The sequence below is a fragment of the Engystomops pustulosus genome, chromosome 1 (assembly GCF_040894005.1).
Source record: "Engystomops pustulosus chromosome 1, aEngPut4.maternal, whole genome shotgun sequence".
Classification (NCBI taxonomy): Eukaryota; Metazoa; Chordata; class Amphibia; order Anura; family Leptodactylidae; genus Engystomops; species Engystomops pustulosus.
In genome coordinates this window covers 58801238-58816861 of record NC_092411.1, presented here as the reverse complement: position 1 = coordinate 58816861, position 15624 = coordinate 58801238, and the positions used below count along the sequence as shown (strand labels likewise).

The window sequence follows — 15624 nt, the reverse complement described above, 5'->3', positions numbered from 1 at the left end:
GTCTGCTGGGGAGGCGAGCCGGGGGTGTGAAAATGACGGGAGGAGGGCGATATTATTCATTTGAAAATCACACACGGAGGAGCGGTTTCTCGGGAACTACTCGTCTTCTGCCACTCCCCAGGGTGGAGGGGATAGAACTGTCTGTAAAACCAATTTTTTCAGACAAAAACTGTTTGGCAATTTAGTTTACTACAGTTTTTGCTCATTTAAGAACCACTTTTAATGTAAAAATTCCAGAAAACAAATCCAATTACCAGCAAAAAGATCTTCCCGGTCATCTGTTAGAATAACTTCCGTCTGTTTGGGGCCATTAGAATTTGTACTGATATCTTCTGCAGGAAGACTTGCAGGCTCAGGAGAGGATGGGCTTGACTGAAAAACAAAAAGAAACACAAAAAGTTAACTCCTACTATTCCACAGGTCCATCTGTGCCTGTGAAGCAGCTGACTCTGTCCTTTTCATAGTAAATGCAAAAGGGAAATAGTTCTCAGTGTCAGCACTTTCCATTTCCTAGACCTGAATGTGGAACAATGAGTAAGGAAACGTTCCATCAAAAAGTTATCAGGTCACTATCATGACAACACTGATCCCTTCATTCCTGGCAGAACCAGAACTAGAAAATCCAAAAGTCTACACAGTGCAGCTAGTCACAGGTCTGGTAATTTTCCTTCCGATTTCCATGCAGATCAATAATCTAAGAGCCTATGAAAAAAGAACATATTGAGGGAGATGTATCAATCAGTCTACATCAGAATAAGAAATAATTTGTACCACATTTATTTACGGTTTTAGACCAATTTTAGGCAACTTTTCAACTTGTCCGAAAAAGGGGTGTGCCCTTGGTAAGAAGGGGGCGTGGCCCCGTAGAAAATAGCCTGTACACCAGAAAATTCAATATTGTGGTGCATCAAACTAAACCAACTAACAGGAGGTGGAGAGAACAACTCACCCGTCTTATACAGTGCCAGACTAATCCTCCAGCATCAGACACAGGGATTAGTCTAGTTTTACTCCGCATGAATACATCTCCCCCACTCTGCCTTTAAGCAGGGGCTGAGTCACAGCATCCAGGGAAAATGTAAAATAACACACAGAGCCATCACAGAGGAAACCTTCTGTAAAATGCAGAAAATAGTGCGTGCAGTTTATTTCTCCAGGCATTGGCGCCTGAGCTAAACTCTCACTAATGACACACGGACTGCAAATAACAGACTGACCCATTGTTTGTGGCCTCTGATATGTGCTTTAAGCAGAAGGCGTAATTGGGAAATCTGCAAGTAAAGATCCAATCTAAGGGTCTTTAAAGAGGACCTGTCACCCCCAAAAAGACCCCCAACAAATATACCCCCCATAATCCTCTCCCCAGCCCCTTTCTGGATCTCCCATTTTTCTTTCAATTTATGTTGGGAAGTTGGTTGTAATCCTCGTATCTTCTCAGCTTGAAATCGGCTTTACTCATGAAGGGGCCTGCACAGCGACACGGACAGCGCTTATTCGGCTGGCGCTGCAAATAAGGATGCAGCGGCCGCCGCTGTGAACGATGGGCCACGGCCGCAGCAGCAGTCCATGCGGCGCGTCCAGCTCTGTCAATAAGTGTGGCGCAGCAGCAGCCACTGTCTGTGCGGCGCTGTGAATAAAGACGCCGCAGCCACTGTCACTCGTGCAGCGTGGCTGCATCGCGGAGAGTTGGCAGCGATTACGCAATATATGCAATGCTGCCGGCTTCTCCTACAGGTCCCCGCTGACAGGGGCGTGGTGGGGGAGTGTCGGACGGCCCTTTCATGAATAAAGCTGACTTCAAGCAGAGAGGATACGAGGATCCGACCTCTTATTTGGTAAGACATCTGATTGATTACAACAAACTTCACCAACATAAATTTAAAAAAAATGGCAGATATAGAATGGCAGAGGATTATGGGGGGCATATTTGTTGGGGGTCTTTTGGGGGGTGACAGGTCCTCTTTAACTGCCCATTTTGAGGATAAGATTCTAAGCTTTTAAACAAAAACCAAAACCACGGTTCTAGCTTCTGTAGAGTCCAATATGTTCCCCCTCAAGCCACTAAAAATTACTATGTTACCCTGTTAAAAGTTGGTATAGGTGGCCCACCCCTTTAAGTGAATTCTAGCAATTCTATCGGCCTTTTACTTCAGCTGTATGCTGGATAAAAGTAGGAAACCCATTTCTGAAGGCTGGAAGGTGCTGTTCCATTGGCATATTTCTTTTAACAAAATATGTTCTGAGTAGAAAAGAAAAGTCAGCCAGGAAGGTTGGTTTTTGGCATTAGTTCCAGCTTTGCCTTATGTAGCTGAACTACATGAAATCACAAAAGCCAAGCCTGAAACGTATCCTGTCAGCATAAGGAAAAACGTTCTAAGATTTGCCAAACATGTATTGTGCAATATTGCTTAGCTGCGAGTAGGTGCTCTTCTTTCTAACATGTATTTTCATTGTTGGCCATATGCAAGTATTCATAGCTCACTAGTGCTGTGTATGTGGATCTATGTGATGGCATAGGCCTTACAGATTAGTACCTTACAGCTTGCACATTAGTGACCTGAATAACTCCTCTTATACCACTAGCATAAAGCCATTTTCCATGGTTAATATCATATGGATTGTATACATAATGGATGATAACATATGTACTGAGTATCTTTTTTTCTGGGGGCTTGGCATTCCCTCTTTGAAAACAAACAGAGTGATGCCCATATTATACTATTCTCCGTTTTCTTTCCATAGTTATGGCATTTTAAATCTTTCACACCAGTGGTTAAGTGGGCGAATGACTAACCTCTTCCTGTATCTGCCCAGAAGCTTAGTCCAATTCACTCTGCCAACAGTTCCCATGATACTTAAATTATTAAATAAGCAATACACAAGGTAAGTAAATCCAGTAAGGATCCCTACAAGTAAATCCACTGAACACTGCATAATGTACATGCAGGATCTATACAGTAACTAGCCTGACAGCTTTCACCACATGGAGGAACATGCAACATGTATTAAATGGTAGAAACCAGCAGTGAAACAGTTACATAAAGTATATAGTCTATGTTGTGTGTGCACAGTGCAGAGAAGCTATTAACCCCTATTCCTCAAAGTACAAGGTGGGGGGAGAGGGTGCAGCATGAGGTAAAGAGAGAGACATAGAAAGTTCACAGACTAGGATGTAGAATCACAGACTAGGATGGAGAGACTGATTAGTGCTGTGTATAGAGATGTTCCCCTACACATTCAGCTGTGCTATAGACACAGAATAAGCACAGTCCCATGACCTCCCCTTCCTTCCTCCTTTGTGAGCAGGGAGCAGCAGACCCTCCCCACACTCCCTTTGTATGTGGTTTACAAATGTACGGTTCATAACCAGACATAGCAGGAGACCCAGCTGGTATATACCCAGGCTACACTGAGGAGGATAGCAAAGAAACTGATAGATATGGGTAACAAAGGTCCTTAATAACCCTAGAGGTGTCCATACATCTTATAATCAGCTATCCCTGCAGGTTCCAGTACATTTGTGGATCCCAGCATGGTCAAGTATGTATATATTGTCATTTCACAGGGGAACTAAGATTGAGAAACTTGAAATCCCAGATTGTGATTCTTCCTCCCTCTAAGATTCACTGGGGAGATTCATTATGCCTTCTCTGCCAGTTTTCTTGCCGAGTAGCCACATACATCTCCCCATTCCAGCTAGTTTCCCTCTTTCCACGACCAGCACTTTGGGCAAGAATGAGGTCTCCTCTATCCCCCAAAATTTAAAGTAAATAATTGTCTAATTTACATTGTAGCAATCCAGGGCTTTTAATAAGAACTGTTACTACCGACAACTTTGTCTTACCAAAAAAAAAAAAAAAATCTGTTCACAGCTATTCTCAGCCCAAGTCCTATGTGGTCCCAGAGCCTGAATATTTAATTATCAATTATCCATCAGTCATGTTCCCAGTAACATCTGATCACTGTACAATGCTGCAGCGATAATGTGCGCAGTGTGTTTTTCTCTGGCGTTTTATTGGAATGGCGATAAAAGGAAAAACCACATAAAGCCAAATCCTCCTATTTATAGACAATTATTACATCAAAGTGTATGGTCCTTCACCCGGGATGTCATAGTATTGTGAAGGATCTAGAAATGTATGTCATCATTCTGTACAGCAACTTAGTTTCAATGCCTACATGGTTTGATGAAGGTAGGATTACCAGTATCTTTGCCTAAATAAACTTTATTTCTTCTTTATGCAAATTAATTGCAGGGGCTACTTTGGGCGAGGATTAGCCACCGAGAGCCTTGAGGGCGAAGGCTACTCCACACCCCTGCAGATCTGCCTACTGGCTTGTCTTTTTTTTGTTCTGGTGTGTTCTAGGCAGCATGGGAGCTCAGTGCAAGCGCAATAGCTCCTGCTCCACTGCCAGTGATGCGTCCACAGTCTGGAAGCTCCACGCATGCGCAGTAGTTCCTATTCGCCTGTTGGTGACGTGACGGCAGCAGGGAAACTCTGCGCATGTGTGGAGCTCCCAGGCTCAGGACGCGTCGTTGGCAATGGAACAGCAGCTACTGCACTTGCACAGCACTTGAGCTTATGTTCTGCCAGAGACACGACCAATCAAAAGAAAGACAAGCGGATAGGTGGGTCTGTCAAGGATACTAGGGGCGTGGAGTAGCTACTGCAAGCCCCCAGTAGAGTTTTCAATTAATTTGCATAAAGAAGCAATAAAGTTTATTCTAGCAAAGGCTGCAAACCATTTGGGCATGGGGCAGGGAATCTACATTGGGAACTACTGCAGAAAGTAGATTCCTGATGGTAGGTTCCTTTAAGAAATTCCCCTTAGGTTACATTCACATTAATGTGTGCCCGCCGTACCATAGCACGACGGGCACACATCGGCACTGGGGAGAGGAGGAAGTGAGCGCTGCTCACTCCCGCCCCTCTCCATAGTAATATATGGAGAAAGATAGGACATGTCCTATGTTTCTCAAGGCAACGGAACGGTACGAAGCCGCACGTTAGTGTAAATGTAGCCTTAGGCTACATTCACACAATGTATGTACGGCGGTTAGTTTGTAAAGAAATAGAGCAATAAGTGACGCTTCGTTACAATGTTACTTCTACGTTCTGATGGCAAATCTGTCTTCAGGATTTAAGACGGGTCTCCCTCTTCTCTTTTTTGGATACACAGCTATGAGTGTTAACCCTTCCTGTTCTCTCCATGGCTGTAGTATGCCACTACTAGTATGTTGCAAAGCAGAGTAACATACAGGCGGTCTTCTACTTAAGGACACCTGACTTACAGACGACCCCCTACTTACAAAAGGGCCTCTGGATATTTGTAATTTACTGTACAGTACTTTAGCCCTTGGCTACAATAAACAGCTGTAACAGTTATCACAGGTGTCTGTAATGAAGCTTTATTGTTAGTCCTGATTTTTATGACAACCCAACATTTTTAAAATCCAATTGTCACAGAGACCAAAAAACATTTGTCTGAAGAAACAGTGTTAAAATATATAATTCCAACTTACATACAAATTCAACTTAAGAACCTACAGAACCTATCGTGTATGTAACCCGGGGACACTGCATGTATTTCTTTAATTGACCAGTGTTGTGGCATCATCTGAAAAATCAACTTTGAATTGAGATGTAAAATGCTTGTCATGGAGGTGGAGCGTGACGTTCTCCCAGACGGGGAATGACCTCATGCAATCACAGTACAAGGGGAAGTCTCAGGATGCAGAACTATCAATTACAAAGAAGTGGGTGTTCTTCACCAAAGAGATCTGGACTTCCTTTCTAAACTCTCCCCCTCCTTGACTGTATACAAACAATTTACATGTCACGTCAAAGTCAATTATATGAATGCCACCACACTGGGCAATGAAGTGAACACAATGTGGAAGGTGTTCAGCTGCTTGACATCAAACAGGTAATGGTTGGCCAATTTCTGCTGGCAGATTCCCTTTAACTCCTCCACTACCACCTACTGTATAGTAGGTTGTGGGGAGGGCTGCAATGGCGCACCACGCTGAGCCCGTACGACTCAAGGCTCTTGTTGCAGTCGTCCACAGTCAGTGTAGGCATTCATTGTGGCCCCTTAACCCCTTCAGTACTGACCACAACATCAAAGTTGTTGTGAGTGCTATTGGACTCCTATTGGCTACAGCAGCCAGTAAGACTAGGTAAGGCCACCAGGCAATACATTAGTTAACCCTATGTTATATTATGAAAAACTGTCCTGCATCCTGAAAGCCAAAAGCGTCTTAAAGGTAAAAGGTGAAATTTTGTAACAAACCATTTGAATATTAATCCTGCCATCAAAAGATGCATTAAAAACTGGGTATGTGACTGCAGGATGTATATTATTAATATTAAAACATAAAAATATTTGTTCAGAACCAGAACAAGCAGGACTGTGCAGATAGGCCAATATGTAATGTATATCATACAGGTTGGAAGCTGAAGCCCAAAGGTCAGATATTGCAGGTTACAGGAATCTCCTAAATATCCGCTGCCTGTTAATGTTGTTACAATCTCAACCTTTCCTCATTCAGTTCATTTACTCAAACACAATTGTACTAAACCCCAGCAGTTATCCAGCCATTGCTCTAATGAACCTGCATTATTAAAAACTGGAGGTGCGATGAGACTCCCACAACTGCACATCTTATCAGAGTCGTGGCCTTGAGCAGCGGCTCCATATCTTCTCAGACAGACACTTGCCTTTATTCAGGAAACTGGAGGAAAACGCCAGTAATCGAGTCAGGACGGGCTGATTAATAATTCACAGCGCTAACCGCCGTCCAACATTATCCGCCACTTTGGGTCAACTCCCTGTATATCAGACTATAAAGCAGAAGGTACGAGTGACTAACCGAGGAGCGAGTATGGCTGGGGACGCACATAATAAACCATTACATCAGGGGACGCAATTAATGAACCATTACATTATGTTTAAATTCCAAGTTTAAAAATAAACAAATTAATTAAGTAGTAACTTCATGGCCTTTATAGGATCTTCTGCTTTACATCTGTAAAGTAAATATACATAAGTATCGCTCTCTATAAAGTGATCCAGGAATTGTCTGCACAGATCTTCCTAAGATCATCTGTACATCACTAAGACGCTGTGGGCAGTTTTACTTATTCCTTAATACAAGCCATTATAGACAGATCAATCACTACCATATATACCCGAGTATTAAGCCGGCAGCACACGTGGCGTTTAGAATCCGGTTTTGGGCCGTTTTTAAGCAGTCCGTTAAAAGACGCATTCATCAGTTTTTGACAGGTTTCACCAATTATCTTAATTAAAACAGGTCAAAAATGCACGTGTTTTCAAAAAACGCATGCGTTTTTAACGTACGGCTTTAAAGCGGCCCAAAAAACGGGTTCAATACGCCACGTGTGCCGTGGGCCTGAGCTGACCCACCTAATTGTACCACAAGAAAACTGGGAAAACTTACTGACTCGAGTAGAAGCCTAGTGTGTGAAATGCAACCAATAGTTATCATCCCTAGGCCACAGAGCTAGCCCCCTATATCATCCAGATACCGACCCCCCCCCCCCCACGACTGTCAGCAGCCTCTTGTCATCTTCTGCTGACTGTATGATCGATTTTTCCTGCAAGTCATATGAGCGGGACATCTCTGCAGGAGGTCATTTTGCCTTGAAGAAGCAATATTGGGTCTGCAGGACCTGAATGACATCATTTAAGACACCCCAAGATGCTGCCCCGGTAAGTTCTCCTGCTGGATGACTCATTCAAGTATAAGCTGACAGGGACTTTTTCTGAACAAACAATTGCTAAAAAAACTCAGCTTATACTTGATACATTACATTAGGCCAGCAACGCACACCAAGGATGCTGACACACATGGCGTTTTTAGGGCGTTTTTAGTTTTCAGATCGTAAAAAACGCATGCATTTTTGACCAGTTTGAATTAAGATAATTGGTCAAACCTGTCAAAAATGCACTAACTAAAAATGGCCCAAAAAACGGCCTAAAAATGCCCAAAAACCAGGAATGGAGTAAAAGTAGGAGGAGGAGCAGCACCTTCCAATTAGATGCACCCCAAGGGTGATGCCACACCCTTTTAAAGCATGCGTTCTCAGTCCATTTTAAAATGCATGCGTTTAGCTGCCTGCGAGTGCTGCAGACTGTGTACATAAGGGTGCAGGCTAGCTGGTTTAAAGAACATATAGTAATGGTAACAATAACGCCAGTACAGGCTCTATAGACACTTGTACAGGCAGTTTTACTTGTTGATAAAAGTGTGTATAAATCTGCAGGATGATGTCCCCTATCTCCTGCTGTTGGTGGCTCTAGTTAATTCTTCACTGATCTGCTGGCTGTGATGCTTTACACTCCACAACATGGCGGCGTATGGATAGTCATATGCTGAGACCCCCTGCATCCTGTAAGCCCCATAGAAGGAGCATAGAATGCAGCTTATTATTACATTCTTTAGACTTCTATGGGACTTCAGCCAGCCAGCCAGCAGTCCCACTGGTATGGTCCAAGTTAGATGAACTTGTGGTCCCCTATGCATCAAATCATAGGAGTCTCAGTTGTCGGAAACCCCCCCCCAAAGAATTATACATTTATCTCCTTATCCTGTGGAAAAGAGAGAGATACATATTGTTACCAACACAAGACTTTTAAATAAAAAAAGGAATATAAAAAGTACATTACCTGCCATTGTTTACAACAGGTAAAATTTCACTTACAGTTCAGATATCCACCATTAAAAAAAAATCTGGTCTTTTTTGCAGTTGACAATCTGTTCACCCAGTGAGTACTCCTTTTAAAAAATTCTTGGATAACCACACACATACACACATATACACTCACCGGCCACTTTATTAGGTAGACCATGCTAGTAACGGGTTGGACCCCCTTTTGCCTTCAGAACTGCTTCAATTCTTCGTGGCATAGATTCAAGGTGCTGGAAGCATTCCTCAGAGATTTTGGTCCATATTGACATGATGGCATCACACAGTTGCCGCAGATTTGTCAGCTGCACATCCATGATGCGAATCTCCCGTTCCACCACATCCCAAAGATGCTCTATTGGATTGAGATCTGGTGACGGTGGAGGCCATTTGAGTACAGTGACCTCATTGTCATGTTCAAGAAACCAGTCTGAGATGATTACAGCTTTATGACATGGCGCATTACCCTGCTGAAAGTAGCCATCAGATGTTGGGTACATTGTGGTCATAAAGGGATGGACATGGTCAGCAACAATACTCAGGTAGGCTGTGGCGTTGCAACGATGCTCAATTGGTACCAAGGGGCCCAAAGAGTGCCAAGAAAATATTCCCCACACCATGACACCACCACCAGCAGCCTGAACCGTTGATACAAGGCAGGATGGATCCATGCTTTCACGTTGTTGACGCCAAATTCTGACCCTACCATCCGAATGTCGCAGCAGAAATAGAGACTCATCAGACCAGGCAACGTTTTTCCAATCTTCTACTGTCCAATTTCGATGAGCTTGTGCAAATTGTAGCCTCAGTTTCCTGTTCTTAGCTGAAAGGAGTGGCACCCGGTGTGGTCTTCTGCTGCTGTAGCCCATCTGCCTCAAAGTTCAACGTACTGTGCGTTCAGAGATGCTCTTCTGCCTACCTTGGTTGTAACGGGTGGCGATTTGAGTCACTGTTGCCTTTCTATCAGCTCGAACCAGTCTGCCCATTCTCCTCTGACCTCTGGCATCAACAAGGCATTTCCGCCCACAGAACTGCCGCTCACTGGATGTTTTTTCTTTTTCGGACCATTCTCTGTAAACCCTAGAGATGGTTGTGCATGAAAATCCCAGTAGATCAGCAGTTTCTGAAATACTCAGACCAGCCCTTCTGGCACCAACCACCATGCCACGTTCAAAGGCACTCAAATCACCTTTCTTCCCCATACTGATGCTCCGTTTGGGTGGCCGGTGAGTGTACATATACATACATATATATATATATAAATAAAATAAATAGGTAGAAGGAGCAGCACTGTGGATAACCGGATTAAATCCAATGTGGGTGCAGGCTTCAAGGAACTGACTCAGGATCCCATATGCATACAAACTCCAAGGAAGGAAGCAGCACTCCAAGATAAATAGTGAATATTTATTCCACCAGTGGTAAGTGCTACGTTTCGGCTGACTCTATGCAGCCATTCTCAAGTCATTGCTTGAGAATGGCTACATAGAGTCAGCCGAAACGTAGCACTTACCACTGGTGGAATAAATATTCACTATTTATCTTGGAGTGCTGCTTCCTTCCTTGGAGTTATATATATATTTACACACACACACACACACACACCTATATATCTCCATGCCCTATCCATTGAGCAGCCCCATAGAAGTGAATCGAGAACTAGTCATAGATGGCACTTCATTCTCCGGCTCGATTTATCACTTGGTTCCAGGTGATCAGTAACTCACAGAACTATACAATTTACGGATCCAGCAGAAGACAGCTAAGGACACTGTGTAGTGGTCATACTGGGGTACTGCACCCTCAGCTTTCAGCAGTGCCCCTTACTACGGGGTATGATGAAAGACATCCAGTAATGATTATTGATACTATCCACCTTACTGTGGATAAACAGATATTATTTCTATGTCATGGAGTTTCCAGCCTGACCCATAATCAAATAAGGAAAACAAAAAAATGTCTGCTCAGCGTGATGGCTGACACCAGGAAGAGGGGCCAAGCTGATCCATGTACACAAGTCTACAGGAAAGACCTTGTCAACAAGAGGAAACTGTGCACAATGTAGAATTAAGAGCGGGCTGTCCCCTCAGGAGGACGGACACGAGTCCTAATCTGTTGGTTAAAAAGTATCTTCAGATTGTTACTTGGCTTCTGAAGAAACAAAGGTTTTGTCTAAAGATCAGCATTATATGTCCAGTCATCAAACTGAGGGAAAACTATCATAACAAACGATTCTAGTGAACTTGATACTGTAACCAAGGGAAACCCCTATATCCTTTGTTTTGCCTTATAATGCGACATGATATATTTATACAATTGTGGTAAAACAACAGCAAAAACGTAAAGTGAAAATACGGTCATAAAAGACATTAGTGAATTCACTTATTTACAATCTGCTGCTGGTTATGACTTAAAAGCTACATGTGGAAACACCATCTAATGATACATCTACAGTTTATGGTGAACCACGTGCACCCTCCCCACCCATGGTGGCCAATGGCAATACGATTATTTCCAGGGAGCTATTAGTAACTGACCATGTACAGTCATCCCCAAAACTCTATAATGAAGTGAATGCTATGGTTACAGACCTAGTATGGTCCATACATGTATCTGCACATTCTAATAAGATCCCCCCTTAACATCTTTTCTTTAACTTACCCCGTATGCAGTACCCTTATAATGTCTGTGAGCTCCGGCAATGACAGGTAACAGGGTGCTGCATACTGGATAAGTTAGAGAGCACATTGCAAGAATGTGACATGTGAACTGTAATGTAATACAAAAAAAACAGAGCTGTCAGCGGACGGTGACCAAGTATAAACAAAAGAGGAAAATTCAGGGAAGGGAAAAACACACAGACACTCCCCTCCATCATGCCAGACATGTAGATGGGGCATAAGAAGGACACAGCTAGAAGTGGGAGGCCGACACATAACACGCAGGGGGAATGGCTGGACACCTTGCACAAGTAAAACGTTAGCAGCCTGTTTTAAAGGGCATCTACCACCATGATGAAGAACTGTATGCAAATGAGCCTGAGGGGCTCCAGGCTCCATAGGTGCTCCTCAAGCTCCTTGCATTCAGTTCTACATCCTGGTGGTAGATGTCCTTTAAGGTCAGAACTTACTAATGATGGTAGGATAAGCCGTCCCTTCTGCAGCAAGAAACCATAACTTGGAAATAGGTGCAGGGCAGTTCCCAAGGATGGAGAACAAGGCGTAGGCCGGATAGCAGCACAGACAGGCCAGCAGGCAGGGACTCCTTGCATCATATTTCTATATAATGCACGGACTTCATAATGAGTCATAAGATCTCCCAAACAGAGCAGGGGGCTTATGACTTATTCATACAGTGGTCGGTCCATGTATCACACATGCGCAGCACCCAGGACCCCCAAGCATCATAGTGATATACGAGTCCCTTTTGCCCTGCTGTAATCCCTCCTTGTATCATATATCACTAAGATGCAGAGTCCTGAGCCCAGTAGTGTGGTCGCTCCATTTACAAATGTGATTCACAGCCCAATGGCATTTTGCATTTCCATGGAAACACATGCAATCGGTAAGAGGCACCGGATGTCTTCTAAATGTTCCTCAAATCTTTCCATAGGATGGGAAGGATCAGCACTTCTACAATGCAGCACAAGTTATTGGTACGTCTCCCGCTTCCCCTCTATTTCTTTATCCTTTCTGTTTGTTGTGTTGTTAACAATTTGTCACTTTTAGGATATTAAAGAAGAAAGAAATTATAGGAATATTTCCATTCTTTAGGTCCAGGTAACGCTCCATGCGATATGATCAACCTAAATTCATATGCTCCAGGTTCTATTTACCAGACTTTTGCACATTGTCTTCATAACAAAGCGGTCGATAAATTATTTGTTAAAATCAATAACAAACACTGAAGCAGGAAACATTGGGATGGACAGTCCTGGTGTCCCCTGTGCTGGGGACAAGTCACGTGACACTCGGGAGATTTTAGCTGTGGACTTGCACAGTACAAGGTCCAGAATTTAGGGCAGTTTTGCTGCAGTCATTTCAGTAACGATTTTCACCAAAATGTTATCAACAATACCGCAGTTTGTGAACATAACCTTAAAAGTGCAGACACTTAACCCTTTCCCCCCCCCGGACCAGGCCTGCGGGGGACATGATACACATGTACATGGATGACAGAGCTACCTGCACACATCACACTGGGGGGAGCCCCATGCACTGCCTCAGGGTGACCAGCACCCATTACACTGACATCCCGGCCTCACCCCCCAGGACACGGGATCCGGCCTCCGGAAGAGAGCACAGACGCAGCGCCCTCACCTCCATGGTGGACACGGTACTGGTGAAGAGGTCCTCGCCGTCCTCCAGCTCCTCAAAATCGGTTTGTCTCCCATCTCCCAGCGGAGGCGGCTCCCTCTCTGCTGCCATCTTTCTGTCACTACAACTCCACCTCCTCCTTTCCGGGTGTCACGTGCAGTCCCGTGATTTACCCACGTGATCAGCCGACGGCTGCAGGAAGCGAAAGCGACCAATGAGAAGCGGCGCAGAGGGAGACGGTCGTCCATCTTTGAAATGGTCAAGGGTGTGGGCAGCTGGTACACATTAGTGGTGTCTGGGCTGTGGCTGTCACTTCCAGCATCATTACTAGTGTACAAGCTGTAGTCGTCTTGTTACAGTTTTAGGATTTGAAAATTTAGATTTTAGGCTGAAAATTACACATTACTAGAATGATACTGCACTCAGTGAGTTCTGAATGGGGACATGACATGAGGTGAAACTACTTGGGGGGGTCACAATAAAAGGTGGAACTGATAGGGAGGGGTCACAATAAGAGGGGAAGCTGCTGGGAGGGCACTATAAGTGGTGGCTTTAATATGAGGGGCACTATATCAGGGGGCTTAGAGCAAAAAAAAAAAAGGTTCATATTTTGGTCCTCTTAAGCTGCTCCGAAAATCGGTAGGTATGTAGTGTCACATCTATTGTGACAGAGAACACATGAGTGACTGGACCGCAGTGTTTATAAACATATTGGGCAGAAATATGGTATATAATTAGCAAGTGTAGTCTCCGGGGCTACAATAGATATAGCTGTATATATGTATATGTATCTACAACATTTTTATATAAATGGTAAATACATCAGACCTTCTAATGTCAGTCTGCTGCATCAAAATATTTTCTAAAAAAAAAAAGACAACAACTTTGCTAAAGGTGATACACAGACAGCTGTCACATCCATTTTGTCAAATCTCATGAGACTCAGGGGACTTATGTATGAGAAGGAAACAATATTTTGCTGGCTCATGGTAGGAGGTCAGACATGTGATTAAGGACTTAAGGGCGCACACACACTGCCGTTGCATACATCGGCGCCGGGGAGAGGAGCAGGGGATGAGCGCTGCTCACCCCTTCCCTTCTCCATAGGAATACACAGTGCACGCCGCCGTATTCCGTAGAAAGATAGGACATATCCTATCTTTCTACTGGCTACGGTACGGCGCCGCAAAGCCATTGAAGTGTATGGGGGACATATATACAACAGCCATATATACGCCCCCCATACGTTCATGTGAATGTTGCCCACTTTGGCAAATTAATGTTATTGTTTGTATGATAAAAAATAATAAAAATCTCCAATATACTTTCTGTATCAATTCCTTGTGGTTTTCTAGATCTCTGCTTGGTGTCCTGCTATAGAAAGCTTCGATGTCTATATCCAATGGACAGAAATCTGCCCATGTTCACACAGGTGCACGGCTCGTTAGTATCACAGAGAGTAATCAGAGCTGTGTGACCATGGTCAGATCTCTTTCCACTGGAAATAAACAATGAAGCTTGCTATAGAATAACAGCAAGCAGAGATCTAGAAAACAGTAAAAATTTATACTGAAAGTATATTGGAAATTTATATAACTTTTTATTATTCGAACAAAAGAAATTTGCTGAAATGGGAAAACCCCTTTAATGGCTTCAAATGATACTGTTATACATTAAAATAAGAAAAGGGCTGATGAAACTGGGCCATTGTAGGGGGAAGGTGCAATGTGTATGGGAACAGAAGAGCAGAGTGTAGATTGGACAGAACAGTCATGATGGTGCTGCTTCCTGTAATCACTGAGCAGAGATGGAGGAGAACGCTGCATAGCTCCACCCCCTAACCTACCCCTACCTTTGTAAAACTCTGTTCCAGTGGTATGATGTACCCTTACAAAAAAATCCTTGAAATGTTGATCAATGGGATTTTAGCATTTCTGAAAAAAGTAATTATACATTGTTCTCTAATTTGATCTCTAGTGTATCTTATACAAGGTGTGAAATACTATGCTTATCTTTAGTGATTGCACACTTACCACTAGCAATAGCAATAACACTTACCAAATAGCAATAACACTTACCACTAGAAAGTATTCTCTAATCGATTTCTGATGGATGAAAAAGATTTCAGATAATTACCCTTTGCCATAAATAGTAATTTTTCTAGCCTTTTTCTTGGGGCCTGGAGACAGCCGGGGCCCGAAATACCGGAGTGGCTGGCGGTTGCTTGGTATGGGGACCGGAGGGCTATCCTACAACACCACCAGTAGGTGGTGTTGGCAAGAAATGATATGGAGGGAGAAGCTGTGGTGCTGGTTCTCCCTGGGGCAGCCCTTAGAGTCTTTAGTATGTGTCCCTGTCAGATGGATGGGGCGCCCTTGATGGCGATACAGCCTAGCAGGGACCAGACGGAGGCAATGTTGTGCATAAAAGTAACTTACAGTTCTTTATTCAATCAACAGTAACAACACGCCAAACGATTCTGTACAAATGCAGTACTGGAGTGATTTTGGAGAGGAACCTCAGGAGTTTGGTTACCAGCCTGGATGCATGGGCAGGCTGGGGTGTAGCTGTGTCCAATCCTGGAAGCTGCAGCT

General features: G+C 43.7%; 1 protein-coding gene across 1 annotated transcript in view; it reads right to left on the bottom strand.

The window, feature by feature from the left end:
• SNX2 (sorting nexin 2) overlaps positions 1–13202 on the bottom strand; it is a 36352-nt gene extending 23150 nt beyond the window's left edge. Inside the window, exons 1-2 of the mRNA XM_072141290.1 lie at positions 13034–13202; positions 255–372 (exon numbers count right to left, since the gene is read on the bottom strand). Coding sequence (XP_071997391.1) covers positions 255–372; positions 13034–13141 — 226 coding nt within the window. The 5' untranslated portion in view covers positions 13142–13202. The remainder of the gene's footprint in view (positions 1–254; positions 373–13033) is intronic.
• Positions 13203–15624: the final 2422 nt, after the last annotated feature.